This window comes from Varanus komodoensis, unplaced genomic scaffold (assembly GCF_004798865.1).
Source record: "Varanus komodoensis strain SLA01 unplaced genomic scaffold, ASM479886v1 scaffold17, whole genome shotgun sequence".
Classification (NCBI taxonomy): Eukaryota; Metazoa; Chordata; class Lepidosauria; order Squamata; family Varanidae; genus Varanus; species Varanus komodoensis.
The window spans coordinates 12,417,838-12,438,634 of record NW_025335505.1 but is presented as its reverse complement, the minus strand read 5'-3'; the positions used below and the strand labels follow the sequence as shown (position 1 = coordinate 12,438,634).

Genomic DNA, 20,797 nt, shown 5'->3' with positions numbered 1-20,797 from the left:
GTGCATATGCAAATCTTTGCTTAGTGTTACAAAATATCAAGAGAGGAAAATGCATGTATTAAATCAGATTAAACTTTGATTAGGTTCATGATTTTTCTGCCACTGCTTACTCCAAATGTCTGCCATGCAACTGTACAACCATACCCAGCCTTAGGCAACCTTACAGTCATCTGGACAAAAGTAATGTGTGAACTGAAAATATAGTAGAAAAAGCAAGTCATGAGACTATAGTGGCCCCTATTTTCCCAGCCACTAAGTTAATCATATAAGAGCAATATTTTTCATTCTTTCTCAAGCACTCTCCTTTTCTTTTAACCTCACTTTTATCATTTTTTCCCATTCTGCTTCTTTTTTAGCTGTCTAAAATACAGCCCCATAACCTATTTTCAGCTTCTGTAGAATCAGTTCAGACATAGCCACCAGTGTTAGAGTGAGTTGTTAAATAAAGTTGTAGCAGTTTCAATATTAATGTGATTTGTAACAAACCACACACACAAAACACATCAACAGCACTTTGTGACATACACTGATTCAGTATGACATATCGATGTGCCAAAGAGGTGTAAATAAAAGGCTGCCCTACAGTGACATTTATAATCATCTTTGAAGCCTTTCAGGTTTATAAATGTTACAAAGGCTTGTTGAATCTTCCAACACATTTTGCATTCAAGGTTTTCCACCTCAACCCCAACTGTATGTCTCTAATTTCTGTATCCGTCAACCAATGAAGAATTCTAATCAATTCTAATCAATTTAACTGTTGGGCTTCTAGGTGGCTATCAATTAACCAATTACATTTGAAAAATTCACATATTGGAAAATGTCAACTAAGCTGCCTTCTTGAGGCTTAGGAAGAAAAAGAGCAATTTCTCCTAAGTGTTATCATTCATAATTTTGGACAAGTTCAAGAATGATCCTATGGCCTCTAAGACATAGAATAGTTTAGATTCCCAGATCCATTGTTGGAGATAGTGCTCCGACCTGAGAGCTAGGGATAAATGTTCCAATCAACTTCCTCCTGCCCTTGTAGCTGACATGATCAGCTCCAAACCAGCTGCCTATCTGGGGTGAAAAAATCAACCCAAGAGAACAGGTAAAGGGGACATTCTGGAGGGTGGGGTGAAGAGGAGGCTGGAGTCACCAGGTTACAAGACATCCTACTGGTACTTCAGTCTCCTTGCCTCTTTCTCCAAAGTACTTCAACTGGATGGACAAAATTGGCTATCCAGCTGAAATGAACAGCAGGAGATGCAGGAAACAGAAGGTCACCTCTGCTACATTTCCTGCTCTCCACTGAATACTCATAAGCCTCCAAGTTCAGGTGATTGATTATTTTTTATTTGTTTACTAAAAGCTTTTGTATGCCATCCAATTATACAAGATCTCAGGGTGGCTTACAATATTTAAAAAGACAATTAAAACAACAATTTCAATAAATAAAAAAACAGAACAAAACAATAAATCACAAAACAAGCAGAGTGAATACACTTAGAAACTATTAAAGTTTAAAACACTGTTTGAATAAAAAGGTTTTGGCCTGGTGCTGAAAAGAGTATAAACTTGGTGCCAGGCGTACCTCTCTGGGGAGTACATTCCAGAGTCTGGGCGCCACAGCAGAGAAGGCCCTTCTCCGAGTTGATGACCTTTAAACCTCTCTTAGAGAGGGTTTTGAGCATCGACTGTACATTTCAGCAGACTGTTCCCTTCCAGAACTTTAGTTGTGGACCATAGAAATCTTTAAGTTGAGTTTCCATCAAATATGCCCAATATGCTACATCTTCTACCCGCCTTACTCCTGTGCTGCTGAAAATGCCAGATGGCGTAGTGAAGTTGGCAAACCCTACACAGAAGGGTGGATTACCAAACCATATATTCAGGTTCATACTGGCATATTTATTTTGTAACACAGGTGTACAGTATATTATTGAGCTGGATGGGGTACCTGTCTGGCATGCGCAGTGATGCACCTATCAATAGCACACAGTACAGAGAAGGGCAACAAAAATGATCAGGCAGCAGGAGAAGCTCCTCTGTGAGGTGCAGCCATGACAACTGGGACTTAGAAAAAGGGTGAATAAGGACAGACACGACAGAGGTGTTTAAAACAATGCAGTGTGGAAAAAGTAGAAAGGAGGACATTTCCCTTCCTCTCATAACACTCAAACCTGGTGTCATCCCATGAATCCAATTGGTGAAAGGTCTAGGACAGATAAAAAAAAGTATCTTTTATACACCATTCACATATATGGTGTGAATTTGTTGCAGTGAGAAGTGATGAAGGCCACCAATCTGAATTACTTTGAAAAGGGATTTGACAAATTCATGAGGGAGGAGGCTATCAGTGGGTACTAGCCTTGCTGCCTAGGTATCACTACCAGCCTATGTCCTTCACCAGAGGTGGCATGTCTCCATGCACCAGTTGCTGAAGAGTTTTGGCAGGAAGAAGTCTTGCACCCATTTACTGGAGGGACCCTGTGGGGAGCTGGTTTGCCACCGTGTGTATGAAGTGCTGGATTAGATGGGCCTTTGGTCTGATCCACTATGGCATTTCTTATGTTCTTAATAATCTTGCATTTGCTTCTTGCCAGATCCTACAACCGAACTTGCAGTTAGACCTTTTGTTGTCAATGCTACAGAAAGTGGCCTTCCCATGGCAAGGGGAAGTCAATATAAGTCAAAATTAGATTGATAAACATAAAAGTTCCTCTTGTACAGAATGTGGGGTGGGGGGTCTAATGCCTGCTCCCATATACAGCAACCCTAACTTATCTAGTTTATAATAATACAGGAGCATGAATGCCTTTCTGTCAACACTTCTGTCAACACTTCATTAAAATCAGCATGGATACTTTAAGGACCCTAAGTCTGTGAATGCTAGGTTATTTCATTCTTAAATGATTTAATTTTAATACATCCATGAGTTTCAAGCATGCGATACCATCTTCAGTCACTAACCAGCCAACACCTTTTGCAATACATACGAAGTATAAGTGGGAAGCTGGGGAAACTCGTAGGCCACTGAGAAAGAGTTATATAGCTTTCCCTCCTTCAGAGGAATGGAATGGACAGACCCTCTGACAGGAGGTTATAGGGATGTTCCAAATCAAAGGCTGTACCTAGCCTGTGCCAGCAGGCTTCTCTCTGATGCCACATGGTATGATTAATTCCAACCGCTGCATAGGATTCCTTGAAAACTTAGCTGTATATATAAAGCTAATATATAACGCTTGGGAAACTACCCCATCCAATACAGCTGCCTTCCTGTTCGCTGTTGCTCCAATATTTTTTTTTATTTTTTAGACAGACTTCAGAACAAAGGCTGCAACATTCTACTGCAATACATAAAATGGTTCCCTTTTGTCCCAGTAGTATTGTAAACCAGTTTCTCTCAGAGCAGCTTAGTGACTTTAAAAAGAAAGGAAAATTCTCTCCCAGATTACAACTCTAGCTTTAAAAACTTTTATTTGCTTATTTGTAACAGTCTGCTTTGCCTTCTTTCCAATACCATATGAAACATGTAAAACAGTTTCTTTCACCACAATATTATTCTGGCAAGTGAACTGCATTTCTCCAGCACACAAAATACACATTCCTTCACAGGTAGAATTGATTCCTTAAAATAAAGCACAGTAAAGTTTCACTCAACCAACATTTTTCTAGTTTTATTGGCGGATCCCTCATCTGTCCAATGTCTTGCTTGGAACAACTGAGACAATATTTGTATCATATCGCACAGAGCATTTCTTTCAAGATAAACAAGTCAAGTATAATAAGACTCAGGAAGAGAGGGTGGGAAATGGTGCGTCATCTGCAATTTCCAATTTTTCCATTTAAACCAGGAACTGATTGAATATACAGGCGGGCTGCATATTCATCTTCCGCCAGTATAAATTACTGGTTTGTATAGTCTAAGCTTCCAGGATAAACATACAATTTCTGAATCATTCATATCCCAAACAAATATTTCATGCTGCTCTGAGCCACTACCTAGCCCTGTTTACAGAATTCTATCCCCCACTACCACAACCTATATACAAGCGATCTATATCCAACGGATAGTGTACTAAGCTATTTCACTAATGTTGCTCTCAGAAGCACTGATTGTGCACAGATGTTTATTGCAAAGATAAATTCCTGGTGACTGTGATCATCTTTTTCAAAAAATGTTGAATTACTCTACAAAGCTTCCTTTATGGTTTGCACCTTAAATCAAATGGGAGTAACTTGAGTGAGAGCACAAATGTCAAAGCAGTCAGAAAACTGGCCATCCTCCTAAAAAATATCAAAATCATAATAATCCAAAATTAGACAACACAGCATTAGGAAATAGAACAGGAACAGAATGAAAGGCTCAGTGGACAGCTCACACTTCCCTGGAGTTTCTCTGTTCTTTCCTGTATACCATCTGTTCACATAAATCCATACTCTGCCAATTATTTTTGCCATCTTTGTTATATTCAAGCAAACCAATACCTGTTGAAATAATATTAGAGTAGCTTCAGATACATCTGCCTCCCCATCAGGTGAGATTAACTTTTTACTGTTACTTGCAGCCCAATCCCATGCATGTGTATTCAAAGTAATTTCCACTGAGTTTAAGAACTTACTCTCAGGTAAAGCCTGAGAGCATAAGCCTGCCTTTTTGTCTCGTGTCTCCTCGTTCCAAATATCCTTATCACAGAAAATCCCTTTGAACATGTTCACAGGCATTCTTCTACATTCTTACTTCCTATATTCAGGTCTAAATATTGTCTCAAGGGGCAGGGAGAACCATAGGATGCATTAGTATAAGTCCTGGGCACCTTCCTTGACACCCTTTATGAACAAGCCTGCAATAGATTTGCCTACTTGCTCCTCCTCTTTCAAAATGTGAATTTTAGAACACAAACCCTTTGGATGCATAGACTCTGCACCCTTCCACAAGATACAGACAAGTAAGAAACATTACCCTTTGGATCAGCCAACATAGCTTATTCAGAGCAAAGAAGCTTTCTGCATTATATATCTAGAAAACAACTTAGTTTTATTTTTATTTGTTTAGGGTTACAGCTACTTTCAGAAGTCCTTGTTCTTTTGGAAACCAAGTAAAGTTTCTTCAGGAGTAATTTTGTTTCCTATGCAAACTGCCAATTGGACCGGCAACATAGTAAGAAGAACAGGGTTAAAGTTAGGGAAGGAAGCCATTCTAGTCGTTGTCGTCTCCTCCTCCTCCTCCTATCATCATCATCATCATCATCATCATATTAATTGCTAGACTGCCATATGAAGGACTCCAGACAGTTTTTGTCTCTTCTTCTTCATGAAAGCAGGGTTAATCAATGGCTCCCCAAGTTTGGGAGAGCTTTGATTGTTGTTCAGAGTTCTGGCATGGGACTAAGAGTCTCTGCTTGCTTCCCATCTGTCAGTCTCTGTATTCCTTTCTCATTATGGCTATTGATTTTGTTTGTTTTGTTTAAAAAAGGTAGGGTTTTTGTTCACAGGGAAAGGATATGAAATATTTAAGACCACTCTTACTGTTCTATGGTGAGCATAATTGGTTTCGCCAGTCACCACACTGCAATCCAGTGATCATATGTCCTTACTCACTCCAGCTTTTTCCTTGGGCCTGGAAGGGGCACTAGGATTGTCCAGATGCAACTCTTCATAGAAAGCCAGTGTGGTGTAGTGGTTAAGAGCATGGGACTGGGACTCAGGCCATCTGGGTTCTAGTCCCTGCTCGGCCATGGAGCCAACTGGGTGACTTTGGGCCATAGACTCACAGACTCTCAACCTCACAACCAACCTCACAGGGTTGTTGTTGTGAGGATGAGATGGAGGAGGAGAATGATGTAAGCTGCCTTGAGCCCTTTGTAGGAAAAAGGCAGGATAAAAATCAAAAAATAAATAAAATAAATAAAACAAAATAACCAGGCTTAGTGTTCAATCACTTGTTCAGCTAGGCACCTAAAATGCCTGGAGCTCAGGTCCATAGAACAAAAAAATGCACAATTCTGCACATTCTAATTAACATATACAAATATATGTACATAATTAGAAATAATTGTTATAATTTACATCTTACAGAAAGCAAATCAATTTGCATCTTACTTGCTTTCAGGACAAAACTGTGCAATGTCCTAAACTTTGCTTTGCTTAAAACTTGCCCTTTATGCACTCACACTTTCCTTGGATTTTCAGGGACAAATCCAGATGGGGAGGATGAGGAACATTGAACTAGCAAAGAGCACTGTGACACTTTAAACATCTGCAAACTGGGCATTGCACACTTGCAAGGGAAGATAGGAATCAGGAAAATATTTAAAGCACCATAATAACCCATGATTTTAAGTTGCAAACTTAGTAGGGAGTGACCCCTATTAAACAATGTGGAATTTATTTTTAAGTAATTCACCACTTGCTCTTTCCCTATTCCCCATCACCAACAGCACAACGCTAACAAAGACTTCAGAACTGAGAATATAATTTTGCATCTCCTAGTCCCAAGACCAGGTGAGGAAGCAGAGAGAGTTGACATCAATACTTGTTCCTCTTTTTATTTCAAATACTTTATTTTGGTAGCTTCTGGGATTCTAGAATAGATTGTTTCCTACTGTCCTTACTTCAAACTTCCTGAAACCCTAAAATATACACTAGATGTTGCAATAGTAAGTTTCTAGCAACTTCATTATCACACAATTCTTCAACCAGCAAATGCACAGTTATAGAGCTTCTTTAGGACCAACCAAAATGCCTAATAGCACCATTGCCCAAATTTATATATCAGAATTTTATTTCTCATGGACCAGCATAGCTATTTTTGTTTAAGGTTATTTTGTTTTAATAACTAAAATTACCAATACTCATGTTTCTCCTTAGATCCAGATAATGGAACTACCTGTTTAGCTCTAAGTAAATTTACTAATGGATACAACTCTGCTCTGATATAAACTTACGGGGGTGTAAATCCCTTTGAATTCAGTACAACTTTCTTCTGAGTAATTTTATCACATAATTTTTAGGTAATCCTGAACATGTTTCCAGCCCAGAAATATTTCTGTACTCCCAACTGTTTCCCTGTTTCGTGCTATTTTCCGTACTTTCTCAGTTATCCTTTCCCATTCTACAGGTCTCTGTGCATGCCCAGACATTTTTCTGCTTAAAGCAGAGAAGCAAATGATGCCTTTTACAGAGTGGGTAGGGGAGAGGCCAGGGTCACTCCCTTCACCCTGCATCGGCATTTGAGGCACCCTGGAAGATTTGTGGACACACTATATTATGATTGTCGACATTCCAGAATAGCTATTCTAAGAGATTTTAAATCGCTTCCATTGATGACCATTGAGAACAAGTTTGATTTTAAAGTGAAGAATCACCAGTGTTAATTATTTCTTCAGATACAAAGACAACGAGGGGCTATGCTAAAGGATAAACAAAGCTTGGTTTGGGGATCAATTATCTTCCCCTCTGCATCTCAAATATAAGTAGCTACAATGATCAACAGAACTGTTTGATCACTAAGGCTGCAATCCTTTAAAACGTTTATCAGGGAATAAGCCCCAGCAAATTCCATGAGACCTATTTCCAAGTACAGATGTAAAGGATTGCAATGTTAAACCTCCTGAATTTTCATAAAGTTTAACAAAGAGCTTAAGAAAGGAGGACATACATTTTACAAAATGAAACAAATCCAAATGCAATCCATGTGGGTGTTGCATGTCAACAAACATTTTCAGTAGAAGTCAGAAACCTGGGACTGCCCAAAGCTCCATATTCCAGAGACTATTCTCTTTAGATTAATTGCACCAAGGGAAAGAAAAGCACGCATCTTTTAAAGCTGTTGATCCCTCCTGAGAACAAGTTAAACACAATGCATTAGAAACTGATTTGGGATATAATAACCTAGATATAACCTAACCCTAACCATGCAACAGTCGTAATAACTGGTCAGCATCAGTTAGCGGCCAAAAATGACAGCATGGTGGCAGATGAAAGGGACAGTTCACATTATTTTGTTCAGTGATTGGCACAGGAACTGACAGTTGAATTGTCATTTCTGCAACTCCCATCAGGAAGAGAAAGCCTGCAGGCTTGTCAGAGGCACCAAGCGCAGAAAATCCTAAATGACCATACTATTTGCTCACATTTTATTGGCGTGCTACCTACATTTCCATCCTGAAAGCAGGATATTCCATGGTAAAGATATAAGCACTGCCCAAAGTCTCAAGTTCAGGGTTCCAAATCCAGGCAGACTCAGGATTAGCACTACTACCTGAGTTACTCTTGAGTTAACACAATGATAAAGAATTGAAAGTGCCTACAACAGGGATAGAAGGTCTCCCTCCTTACTATGCTCTGCCCTGCTTACTTTGCTTTTATTGTCATATAAAATTTGTATTCATCATCATAATTGGTTCCTTCTGTGTGTAGTGCATAGGGCAGCATAATGTGTATTAGACAATTTATAATGGACAAAGAATGATAGAATAGTAGAGTTGGAAGGGGCCATGAAGAGCATCGAATCCGACCCGCTGCTGTTACAGGACACCAAGTTACATCATCCCACTCAGTTGCTTGCTAATTTCAAAAACAGATCTGGTCAAGGAGATAAACATATTGTTTCATAGCATTGAGATCAAAATCATCCACTGCTTATGTCTGCAGACTGATCCAAGGAACGGTCAAAAAACTGGCAATCCTAGATATACAACGCAATCCAAAAAGAATCCAAAAGAATCTGTAGCAGAGTGGCAAAGCATGGCCAAGGCAGAGGAGTGGAGATTTTCATAGAGTCTGTAGACAAACTTCATGGACGGGCTTTAAAATATTGGCAAGATTTTACCAAAGCACTTCAGATACATCAGATGTGTTGCTGTGGTTCTTTCCATATAAACATGTCAATCTGCATTGTCAGGATTTTGTTTTTTAAAGAACAAAATCTTGCTGAATTTTACAAATAGTTTCTATTTGTTCTTTGTTGGTTGCAGCCAAGTTTCTAGCATATGGTGGTGTCTACTAGAATTTCACCAGATCATACAGAGAAGAAAAACAATGTAACCTTGCATGCTATTTGTTTTCCTTATTAAAGGGTTCTTAAAAGCCCTGAACTAAACAAACAAAATAGCAGACCATTAATTCAAAAAATAGACCATCTGAAGCATTTAAACCTATGTGTCAAGTTCACCCACATACGAAAAAAAATGGTCTGACCCAATAACCAGCCATGCTTTTCCAAGTGGCATCAGCTGACATTTAGAGAATCACCACATGCAGTTGACCATAGTTTCCCAGGCATTTCTGACCAACGAAGTCGGGAAAGTTTTACACAGTTCTGGTGACTTGTCGATAAGATACATATTTTCAATACATTGTTCAATAACATATTGATTACTATAGGATACACATACAGATTGTTTGTATGTTCAAACCCAATACTCCCAGCAAACTGCAGAAACCATCCTGAGTTTGGGGCCAGGAAGGCAAACTCTCAAAGTGATAGTTTAGAGACACAGTTGGACATTTCTGGATTCTGCCATGTCTCATGCACAGATCTATATGAAAAATGTCTGAAAGACTAAGCACAGGGATAGCTCCCCATTCTATTCTCCACTCCTAGCCCACAAGAAAGAACTTCTTATTCTACTTTTTCTAGTTGGTCCGTGGACATATAAATTAAAGAGGGAAAGGGTTTTAAAATATAGGCAAGGATCAGTCTGATGCATACATGCAGCTCAGTATTACAATCAAGTATGAAAAGTCTCATAAGAAGTACATCAGACTCCCACACTAGCCGGTACAGGTAAATAGGTGGCAGAACTCTCATCTGAATGAGACAGTGTAGACCTTTAAGAATCCCAAGGAGAGTGGCAGAGAACAAAAACATGTGTGCAACTTGCAAGGGAATTTTGCAAGTGCCTTGCCCTCTCTTGGCTGCGCCTGTTGTTTTTAAAGGCTCCAGCAGATAGTTTCCAATCCCATATATCAAAGATCAGGATTTTTTTTAAAAATGTGAGTGTCTGTTGTATATAAACACAAAGACCACAACTTCCAAAGAAAACACAGTTTGTCTAAAAATCACAGCGAAGCCCTCACCTGTGAAAGCATTTGTAGCCTGGAAACCAGCTTCCTGCATACTGCTCTCCCCGAAAGTTTGTGATTCCAGTCTTAAGCTGTCCTTTTAGAGGCAACTTTAGGTTTGAAGCAGTCAAGTTACTTCCATCTTTGCCTATCAGTGTCCATTTCTTCCCCGCAGTCCACCATTTGACATATCCAATTCCCACCTGTTCCCAGATTCTTTGAGCCCTTGGTAAAAAGGATGTGTGTCAAATTCAAATGCAAAGGTCAGGTGCCTCAACCATCCCGCCAGAGAATTTTGGCCATGGTGTCTGAGTAAAGGAAAGCAGTCATTCCACACATTTTTAAAAGTTGCAGTTTTCAAAATGTAGTTCTAACACTAAGTTCAGAGAACATCACTGGTGTTTGTCTCTTTCAGATTCATCCGAATCAGGTCTTCACTTGTCTTCTGTGTTTTCTTATGGCTTCACCTTTCCCTCAGGTAAGCTGAAAAATTAAAAAAAAAGGAAAAGATGTTTCTTGATGACTGATAGCAACATTCACAACATTCAGGGAGCAAGACCATAGAAGTGCATTGGCGCACACACAGCCCCATTTAGTAAGGATGGATTGTGCACATTAAAGGAGATACGTAGAAGTAAAGTATCATATTTTTGCTAAGATACAAATTGTGACCACAGAACCTTTTGAAATGCAAACAGAGACAATGCTGAAGATGTCTGTTGCATTTCTGAATATTATTTGATTTACACTTCAAAAGACATATTTAGTAGAGATGGGGTAGCAGTACAACAATAAAATTGCAGTTAAAAGGGAAAACTTTTTTTAAAAAACAGCCTCTCAAGGCCCTTCAGTCTAAGATATATTATTTTATCAGATCTCATAATTACCATTTTATGTTCTATTATAAAACATAACTATAAATATGAAAGCTTAAATGAAATGTTTACTTTGTCTGGTAAAACCTTGGAGGAGGCCTGAGAACTTTCAGTAAATTATACCCATATCTGATCTTTGTGTCACGGAAAAATAATTATCTCTAACATCATAGCTACACTGTTAAGATTCACTAACAGTAAGCAGTTGCAGCAATGTATAGATAAAAAATAAACAAGATGATAAGCCTAAAAAATAAGAGTTGCATTGATGTTTATTCCCCTCTATTTGCCATCTCATCTGTGGGTGACAAAAGGGTGAGGGTCAGCTGAACTGGAGGAAGGAAAACTTAATTCTGGTTGTGGTTAATCTTTCATTGGCTACCAGCCAAAGGCAACCATATCTTTTTCAGAATGCTTCAGATATGATATGCCTCCCATTGATATCCATTTTTAATATTTAATTTGAAGTATTTTAAAATGTTTTCAGCCTGGGTAGTATTAAAACCATATAAGTGATATATAATAAAAACCTAAAACAAGCATTTAAAAATGAGAGATAAAATATATATCAGCGACAACAAGAGAGCCAGTATGGTATTGTAGTTAAGAGTGTGGAACTAGGACTCAGGTGACCTAGGTCCTAGCCTCTGCTCAGCAATGGAGACAATTGTGTGACTTTGGACCCGTCGCAGATTCCCAACCTACCTCACAAGGTTGTTGTTGTGAGGATAAGACTGAAAACAAGAGAAGAATGATGCAAGATACCTTGAGTTCTTAAAAGAAAAAAGGCAAACTATAAATCTAATTCATTAATAAATAAGGCTTGGCCGTAAGCTTTTCCACTAACTACCCAGGATGTGGAAGCATATTGGAAAATTCTGAAAGTCAATAATCATAGTTGAGACACAAAACGGGAGCAGCCCGTAAGAGCTGCTTTTTTCCCCAGAATACATTGAAACAGTGCTAGATTTGGAGCATTCCAGATGGGAAAAGGCCACATGGGAGAGCCCATCCACAGCTGGCCTGATAATGCCACAGAGGCCATGCTCCACAAATATCACTGTTACCTCACAATAATACTGCTAGGTAAGTTAGGCTGAGAGATCGTGACTGGTCACCCAGGATTTCATGGCTAAGAGGGACTAGAACCTGACACTTCTATTTCCCACAATCAATTAAGACGTTCCTTTGAGTTACATGGCACAAACTGTATGCAATCTGGTACACCGATTAGGAATGAAAGATAACCCAGAAAATGGTGATAGAGGGATCCTCTTCTACCTCAACCATATTTAGAGGTCATTGAGGCCCCATTGGTGAGGGTATTCAAAGATAGGCTGGACATGCACATGGTGGGCATATTGTGAGCGGAGCCGGCTGGAGCCGGTCAGACTAGATGGCCCGGGAGGTCCCTTCTGACGTGCTCTGTTTCTATGTTTCTATTTTTAGAAGCTGTCCATTATACTGTCATATAAGAATCTGAGGCAGTAACTTCTTTCTGTTGGAGAAAGTAAGCAGGTTGCAATAGGGAACTGGTTTGGAGGCACCCAAAATGGCCCCCTACACTACCTCTGACACTACACTTACCCCCTCAACTTCTAGACCAGTGATGGGGAACCACTTACAGACCAAAAGCTAAAATCAATTTCTGAAAAGCTCTTAGGGGCCTGTTTGCCTTAGGACAGAGCCAACGGAAAAATGAGCAGGCCGAAAGGAAAAGTGGTGAGTCAAAATTGACAAAGTATATGTTAATTTACCTCCAGTAAGCCTTCTAAAGAGATTTCAACTTTCAACATTTATTTATTTATTTAAAACTTTAATACGACATCCCTTATCCATAGCATCTCAGGATGGTTTACAGTCCTTAAAATCAAAATACAATGAAACAATCCATACCTACATAATAAATACTATATAACCAGTAAAAATTAAATCAAAAGCAACTGTTAAAACATTAAAATACTAATTTTTAAAATAATGATTGAATAAAAAAGGGTTTGACCTGGTGCTGAAGGTCAAAATCTTTTTGTTGCACAATCTGGGTGCCACCACAGTGAAGACCCTACTCCAAGTAGATGTTCTTTTTACCTCCTTCAGGGAGGACTCCCAGAGCAGGGCCTCTCCCACAGATCTTAAGGGGCATGAGGGCTTATAAGGAAGGAGGTATCCCTTCAGGTATCCTGGTCCCAAGCCGTTCCGGGCTTTATAGATCAAAAGCAGCACCTTGAATTGGGCCCAGACTTCAACTGGAAGCCAGTGGAGCTGGTAGAGGACCAGTGTTATGTGAGAATAATGTCCAGTGCCCATCAGCAGCCTGGCCGCTCTCTTCTGCACCAGCTGAAGTATCTGGACCATTTTCAAGAGCAGCCTTGCAGTAATCCAACAATGGCGGAAATGAACTTGGTGGGCAGCTATCTAGGGACCACAGGAGGGCCAGATTTGGCCCCTGCATCTGTGGTTCCCCACCAGTATTCTAGACCAATAGATAAATTACTGTATCAAAATAGGAATATATCCTCTTGTAATCTGCAAGCACTTGTACTGGCCAATTCAGATTTGCAATACGTACAACAGCATGCTGATAGAACAGCTATGAATCCCCTTTCCCAAAACATTATTATATTCTACATGTTATTTATAAGGCAACTACTATGCTGATGTCAAATTGAGATGTTACACAGAAGAAAACAGAGGTGCCCAGAACAATGTAGCTGCTTTTTACAGGCCCCATTTCTGGGTTTCACAGTCCCCCGAAGTTAACTTATATTGTCATTAATTCTGCTTCTTACTGGTTCATTCAGAATCTATATTAACAAGACCTGAACAGAACAGCCAGGAGGGAGAGAGGAAAGAGATCATGCCTCCTGTTTGGAAAAAATATAAGCAGGGTTTGGGCTGCTGCCACCAGCCAGAACAACCTCCCATGCCACTGGATGGTGGCCATTCTTTGCAAGGCAATGATAGCCTTTTGAGGGAGGGCTGGCCAAATAACGGAATTAGGAGAGCAGCCCTTCGGTGGAGACACTCTGTGGGCTTTTTTGAACAGTTCTTTGCACGATAAATAAGAGTTTGTTTGCCATTGGATGTATTCCGTCTACATGTCTTTTCTTGAGCTAGTATTTTTATTATAAGGATGTCACATTTTTAAGCACTCATTAAGTAATATTTTGTACCTAGGAAAATCAGACATTTCTGCCAAATAACAAATTCTGCCGCTATCATTTCTGCTGTGTAAAATGTATTGATCTGCCAAATCTACTGCCAAATGTGTTTTAGAACATTGTAGGAATGAAAACGTGGAATCAGACATTGGTTTTACAAACAAAGAAATAAGTAACACTCTGCCAGAAATACCCAGGAATGCCATTTATTGTAAAAAGTCTGACAGGGTCATAAAAACCTCTAGACCATGGGTTCTTAAACTGTGGCACCACCACAGCCTTTTAAATCAACAATAAAAGCTGGCCAAACGAGCCCAAATTCAATCGTGCTTCTGTGCTGCCATGCAATCTGAGGCAAGAGCAGTTGGCGGTAGTTGGAAACAAAGGTTTCTGCAGCATTGCTTCCAACAGAGGAATGTCTCCTGCCCAGAAGGAAGAGAAGGGAGAAGGTACTTTCCCCTTTCTGGAAACAGACAGTCTCTTTTTTTCACAGTTAAACTTGGATCAGGCTCTTAGCATCATTTGAGACAGGGGTAAAGAAAGGTGTGCTTCTGCTACCAATTATGGTAGGTGCGCAGAATCTCTCTCAGCCCAAGAACCCAATTCAATTCCCATGGTGGGCAAGGTTAAAAACAAAAGGGAGAGGGGCAAAAATGGGGAAAAAACGATCAAGTCTTAGCTTCAAGCTTCTACTGACAGTAATAAAACCTTAGGAAAGGCATTTCAACCTTGTGAAACAGTAGTAAGGAAGTGCAAAACCTGGGAAAACACCCAGCAGTCAACCATTGGGGAAAGCTGTTGGCAAAACCCTGGAGGGCTGGACTGGGACCCCATACAGGCTGGTTTGACTCATAGACCCCTGCATTATGGAATTTGCTTTTCTCTTAAGAATGAAAGCACAATGAGGGTGCTCTAATTCAGCAACATTTTGAAAGAAAGTATTTCAGCCACCACAGCAAAACAAAAACAGAGCACAAAGCCCTGGGAAAGGATGATACTTGTTCAGCCTAGGCACATGGAAGGTAGAATAAAAAAGGAAGCCATGAGGATATAGGAAACACTACTTGTCCTTGAAAAGTTACCCATCAGACAAAAATAATCAATAAAAAAGCAAACACACATTAAAAATAGGGTAGTGTCACACCATGCCAGTCTATATAGAATCAGAGAATAGTAGAGTTGAAAGGGGCCATGAAGGCCATTGGGTCCAATCCCCTGCTGGTGCAGGACACCACATTACACCATCCCACTCAGATGGCTGTCCAGTTTCTTTCTGAATGTCTCTGGCATGGGAGAACCCACCACCTCTCTAGGCAACAGGTTCCACTGTTGTATTGCTCTGTGAGGAACCTTTTCCTAATATCTAGCCTGAATCTCATTTGTTGAAATGTGACTTGATTATTCCATGTCCTACACTCTGATATCAGCAAGAAGAGATCTTCACCTTCTTTGTGAAAGCCTCTGAGGTACTTATACAGGGATATCATGTCCCCCCTCGGTCTTCTCTTCTCATGGCTGAACATGCCAGTTCTCTGAATCTTCCCTCATAGGGCAGTGTTTCCAAACCCTGGATTATTTTTGTTGTCTTCCTCTGAACCCTTTCTAAATTTTCTGCATCTTTCTTAAATCTTGGTGCCCAGAACTGGACACAGTATTCCAGATGGGGTCCGACTAGTGAACATAAAAGGAAGAGAAAACACTTTCTAAATGGCTGCTTTTCACTGATAAGAGGAAGTGGCTGGTAGCCACTGCAAAGAGCTGGGATATGGCAGCAAGCTGGTAGCAAAGCCAGGAAGCTACATACTTTGTTGGGCCCAGTAGAACTGTATTATTTCTTTGTACCACATGACTCCTGCCTATCTGCTTACCAAAACCACCTTAGACTATCCACAGTTGTGCTGCTGCAGTACAGCAGAGAACAGTCCAACATCTGTCCTTTTTTGCCATGTTACCTCCATGATGGGGACACTACTACCATGGATCATAACCATCCACCCAGTTCCCAGTTCAAATGAGGCACAGGTACAAAATGGTTCATATTAAGCAGTGACCATAGCTTAGCGGAGGAACCCCTGCTTTGTGAGCAAAAGGTCACATGTTCAATCCCTAGCACATTCAGATAGGGCTTGGAAAGAATGAGGCCAGAAACCCTGGAAAGTTTCTACCCATTACTAATGGGCTAGATGGACCAATAACTTGACTCAGTATAAGACACCTTCTCTCAGAACATTCAATGAGAAGAGTATGATCCATATGTAATATGGAAATTGTCAAAGAAATCCATGTCTTCCTGGAAAGTTGGATTAGCCAGTGCTTCAAAAATGTCTTTTGTGACCAGCAGTTCTTCAAGAGCCAAAAGAATTTAGGGGAAAGGGAGAGTTGGTTTGCTCCTGAAAATCAAAACCATGCTGCAAGAATTAATTTGATTTATTTACACTGTCCCAGTAGTCAACATCTTCTGTCTGAGTGCTAAATAAAGAAGTGCAAATAGAACATCATCCAGACAAGCAAACAGAGTCTAAAAAACTGCAGACACAATCAGCTACAGGGTGTTCCTGGCACCAATGTTTACAAAACTGAGACAGACAATGTTTATTTAAAAAAATAATCTCCAAAAGAAGATTGATACGTGCAAGACTCTTCTACAGAAAGAAACTGGAAATATATTCAACCATTGCTGTGTCCAGGCACCTATTACAGAAATAACCTGTAAAGATAAAATACATATGTGTACAATCTCTCTCTCTCATTCTGTATCTCCAACTACACAATCTTACACATGGTGGTTCATAAATAAGCCCATAAAGCATAGTAACACCTGCACTGAGAATTTCTTTCAGCCACTAGGATCACTGATTCTACATTACATTACAGCATGGAGGAAACAAAAACTTTTTAAAAAGGATTGTTAACAAGCTTGAGCCCCACAAAAAATAAACAAACAACTTGGAAATGCACCAACAGGTCATTTTTCCCCATGGGTGATAATGATGTTTTTAAAAACAGCAGTCTAGAGCAAGCCTGGGTAAATTAAGTTCATTTTCTACCAGAAGCCTTGGGCAAATATGCACTCCTTCCATTGTGATTCAGAACCACAAAAATGCACTAAATACATCCTAATGTCAAAAAGCTAACATATTTAGAGCTGAAGGAAAGTTTTAGTCACAGGAAAAATAATATAGCCTGAATATGAAAGCTAAATAGCTGAATAAAGGAAGCAATAAATCAGCTACAATTTTTCTAGATCACAGTAAGAACTGCACTCTGAAATGTTTCCAAAATCCACTTTGGTTCATAATATATTAGTACAGAGAGCTATTCGTTTTTGACACACGTTCTCCTAAGCACAGGAATGCTTCCCATACTACATGTAACATGTAATTTCATCCCAAATTAAAACACATTATTAAAAATAATCTATGTACACATCATTGAAAAATACAGTGTTATAATTCCTATTTCACTATCATCAAGTAACCCTTACAAAGAAGGTTAGCTTGAGCTCCAAAATGGTTTGCGGTATCATATAATCCAAAACTAATACTTGTTTCCAGAGCCCAGTTTTATCATTATTTCCTACTACACAATGCCCAACAGCCTTGAACTGAGATAAGTTCAAAGCTCTTTAAGATTTACTCTCAGAAAGTCCTTTGGAACAGTTACAGATAGATTTTTATGTATTAAAATGTTTGTTGCATAAGATACAAATAAATATATTTCCTCAAGATGTACTACCATTGTGGGTTGTTTACATTTCCCCAGTATTCATAACTAATTTGTCACTGGAAAACTGCTATTTTTCAGTAGTTGATATGTAGAATGATCGAATGAAAAATAGTGCAGGGCTCTTGTAAGTTTAATAGCTGTGTAGAACAGGAAATTTCAGGTGTAGTTTGCTGAAATATACTCTTCTGTGCAAATTGCAAAGATGGAGAAGCCAATAGGTGCACTAGGATTGTAACTGAAGAAACAGTACAGACTTAGGGTCATGCATTTCTGCTGAATAGAGTATGACCAGGCATCATAATCCACAGCAGTTATTTTTCCACAAATATTATTCTTTTTAACTTACTATTAAAATATGACATGACAACATAACATTATTAAAAATACTTACAAGCCACCTTTTTAATATTTAAGATAATGTATCATGCAAAATGGCAAGAAAATGCCCCAGTAAGAACAAAGCTTTGCCAGCTGAGTCAAAGATCAAAACAGAAGTGTTTCACAGACTCTTCTTGAAAGCCAAACAAACAAACAAACAAACAAACAAACAGGGAGGGTGGGATTCCAGAGGGAAGTTAGTTCCACATTGTCAAAGGAATTGGTGGAACCACTCCACTTCTTGCCATGAGAGTTCTGAATTGCAGGATTTGGAGCAGCTCTTGAGAAAAACATTGAAGCTAGCATGTAAGACAATAAAGTGAGATGTCCACTGTAACATTTGTCGGACTCAGGCTGTTAAGGACTTCGTAAGTAACAGCATCTTTAATTTAACACAGAATCATATTGGCTGCCAATGTAAATAAAACAAGATCAGCTGGATACAATCACACTGTCTCCTATCCATGATTGTCTTTGTGCAATATTTCACATTAGCTGAAGCCTGACTGTTGTTTTCAAGTGTCAAGCCTGAAGATTACCAAAGTGTGGGTTAGTACTGCAAGGTCTCTGTCCAATAAGCATACACAGTACATGGAACAAAATCAAATAAATGTTTTAGGGAGTATGTAAGTCATGAATATAACAAATAGCAAGAACAATAAACTATGACACAATTTCCTTTATCTTATAAAGGATATATCAATATATCAATCAATAATTTAAAATTCTGACCAAAAATTCTCTCTTAACAGAAAATACAATTGGTTGAGTATTGATTTTGAGACTGAATAAGAGATCACAAGCAAACTCTAAGGTATGCAGCAGTACAAAATGTGGATGCAATGGGGGGGCAATAAGGGCTGGAGAGCTCAGTGGCTTCCATGCTGGATGTCGACTGAACAGAGAACTAGAACACTTGGAGAGGTGGAGGAAAGTAAACTGGATGGCTCCAACCCCTTAGAGCTGACTGTATTCTGGATTCAGGTGTAGCTGAAACCCTTACCAGGTTCACTTTTGTTAGAGGGTAAAAATATTCTGCAATATTTTATCGCAGAATTCGCTTGCATTCTCTATTGCAAAACAAAATAAATTCTGACTATCCAGTAAGATCCAGATATTCCCTCTTTCTTCCTTCTTTAAATCTTCTACCATGAATAAACATAACCAGCAAGATTGTATTCTATATTTGCTTTAACCACTCTTCAGGGAAGTTCACATTTTCCTTTACGAAAGCATTTCAATTATGTCTAAAAGCCTCGTTTTACAGCCGCTGGAGGGTTTTTTGGTGGTGGTGGTGAGGTGTGTGCACACGCTTCTTTATACATTCCTTTGACCTCTGTTTTTTGCCTGAAAATAACAATCGCATTCTTTCATCAGTATCCAGCCCGAGTTAAATATTTTAAGTTAAATATTTTAAGTCCTGATTATTTCCATATTGGAACGTTAAGCATGTGTTTAACTCTTCCATGGTAATCAGTGGAACTAATATGTTGAAGAAGTCATCTATTACCCCAATGTCTTGATTTGTATAGTAGCAAACAAGAAAATAGCAAGTCCTCTAGAGCAAGACTATCACCTTTCTAAAATGCAGGAATGGGGAATAGTAACACTGTTACTGGTTCAACATTAGTGCTAATGAAGCATTAAGCGAAACAACTTTGTTCTGAATCATTTAGAAAGGCCCTAAGCTTCCTCATCTTTAAATCTATCAAGACAATGGGTCCAGAAAAGTCAATGCTCATCCATCTGCTGCCAAACAATTTCGGCCTCATAGCTGACTTCATGTTCTATTAGATATAGTGCCAGTAACAACAGTAAAGGCAGGTCAATAAAATCTTCCATATTACGCCAATGAAATTATGGAACGTAACAGCCATCTGGATGGTGCATTTTAATTTAGAATATTACAGATCCAAGCAAACCAAATGTTAAAAACAAACACACCCTTAGGCATTAAGTCACTCATTGTGGATGGAATTTACAGATGCTCAGAGTTACTATCAATTATTTAGTTTTAATTTTCAAGTGTGTGGCAACTTGTGAAACCATCATAGGGTATTGGTTTTTTATTACAACTACTCTTTGCTGCAGAAGAGTAATTATTTTTCCACCTACAGTAGTACAAACTCATAGGATGGGCAGGAGGTAGCTCTAGCTCTACTCTAGATTTCAGCAAACTGGCAAGGATTGTTGCTGTTAGTCACGAAGTCGTGTACGACCCATCACGACCCATGGACAACATTCCTCCAGGCCTTCCTGTCCTCCACCATCCCCTGGAGACCACTTAAGCTCACACCAACTGCTTCAGTGACTCCATCCAGCCACCTCATCCTCTGCTGCCCCCTTCTTCTTTTGCCATCTATTGTTCCCAGCATTAGGCTCTTCTCCAGGGACTTCTTCCTTCTCATTGGGTGGCCAAAGCATTTGAGTTTCATCCTCAGGATCTGGCCTTCTAAAGAACAGTCAGGGTTGATCTCCTCTAGCACTGACTGGTTTGATTGCCTTGCGGTCCAAGGGAAACCCTTTCTTAATTTTGAACCAATCAGTGGCTCCGTGTCCCGTTCTCACTGTTGCTTCTTGACCCGCATATAGGTTTCTCAAGAG

At 39.4% G+C, this 20,797-nt stretch overlaps 1 protein-coding gene across 2 annotated transcripts in view; it reads right to left on the bottom strand.

Moving 5' to 3' along the window:
* The window catches only part of LDLRAD4 (low density lipoprotein receptor class A domain containing 4), a 324,657-nt gene that overhangs the window by 199,526 nt on the left and 104,334 nt on the right, over positions 1-20,797 (bottom strand). For both annotated transcript variants that reach the window (XM_044426637.1, XM_044426638.1), the window contains one exon: positions 10,069-10,536. In XM_044426637.1, the coding sequence (XP_044282572.1) occupies positions 10,069-10,108 (40 nt within the window). In that variant the 5' untranslated portion in view covers positions 10,109-10,536. The remainder of the gene's footprint in view (positions 1-10,068; positions 10,537-20,797) is intronic.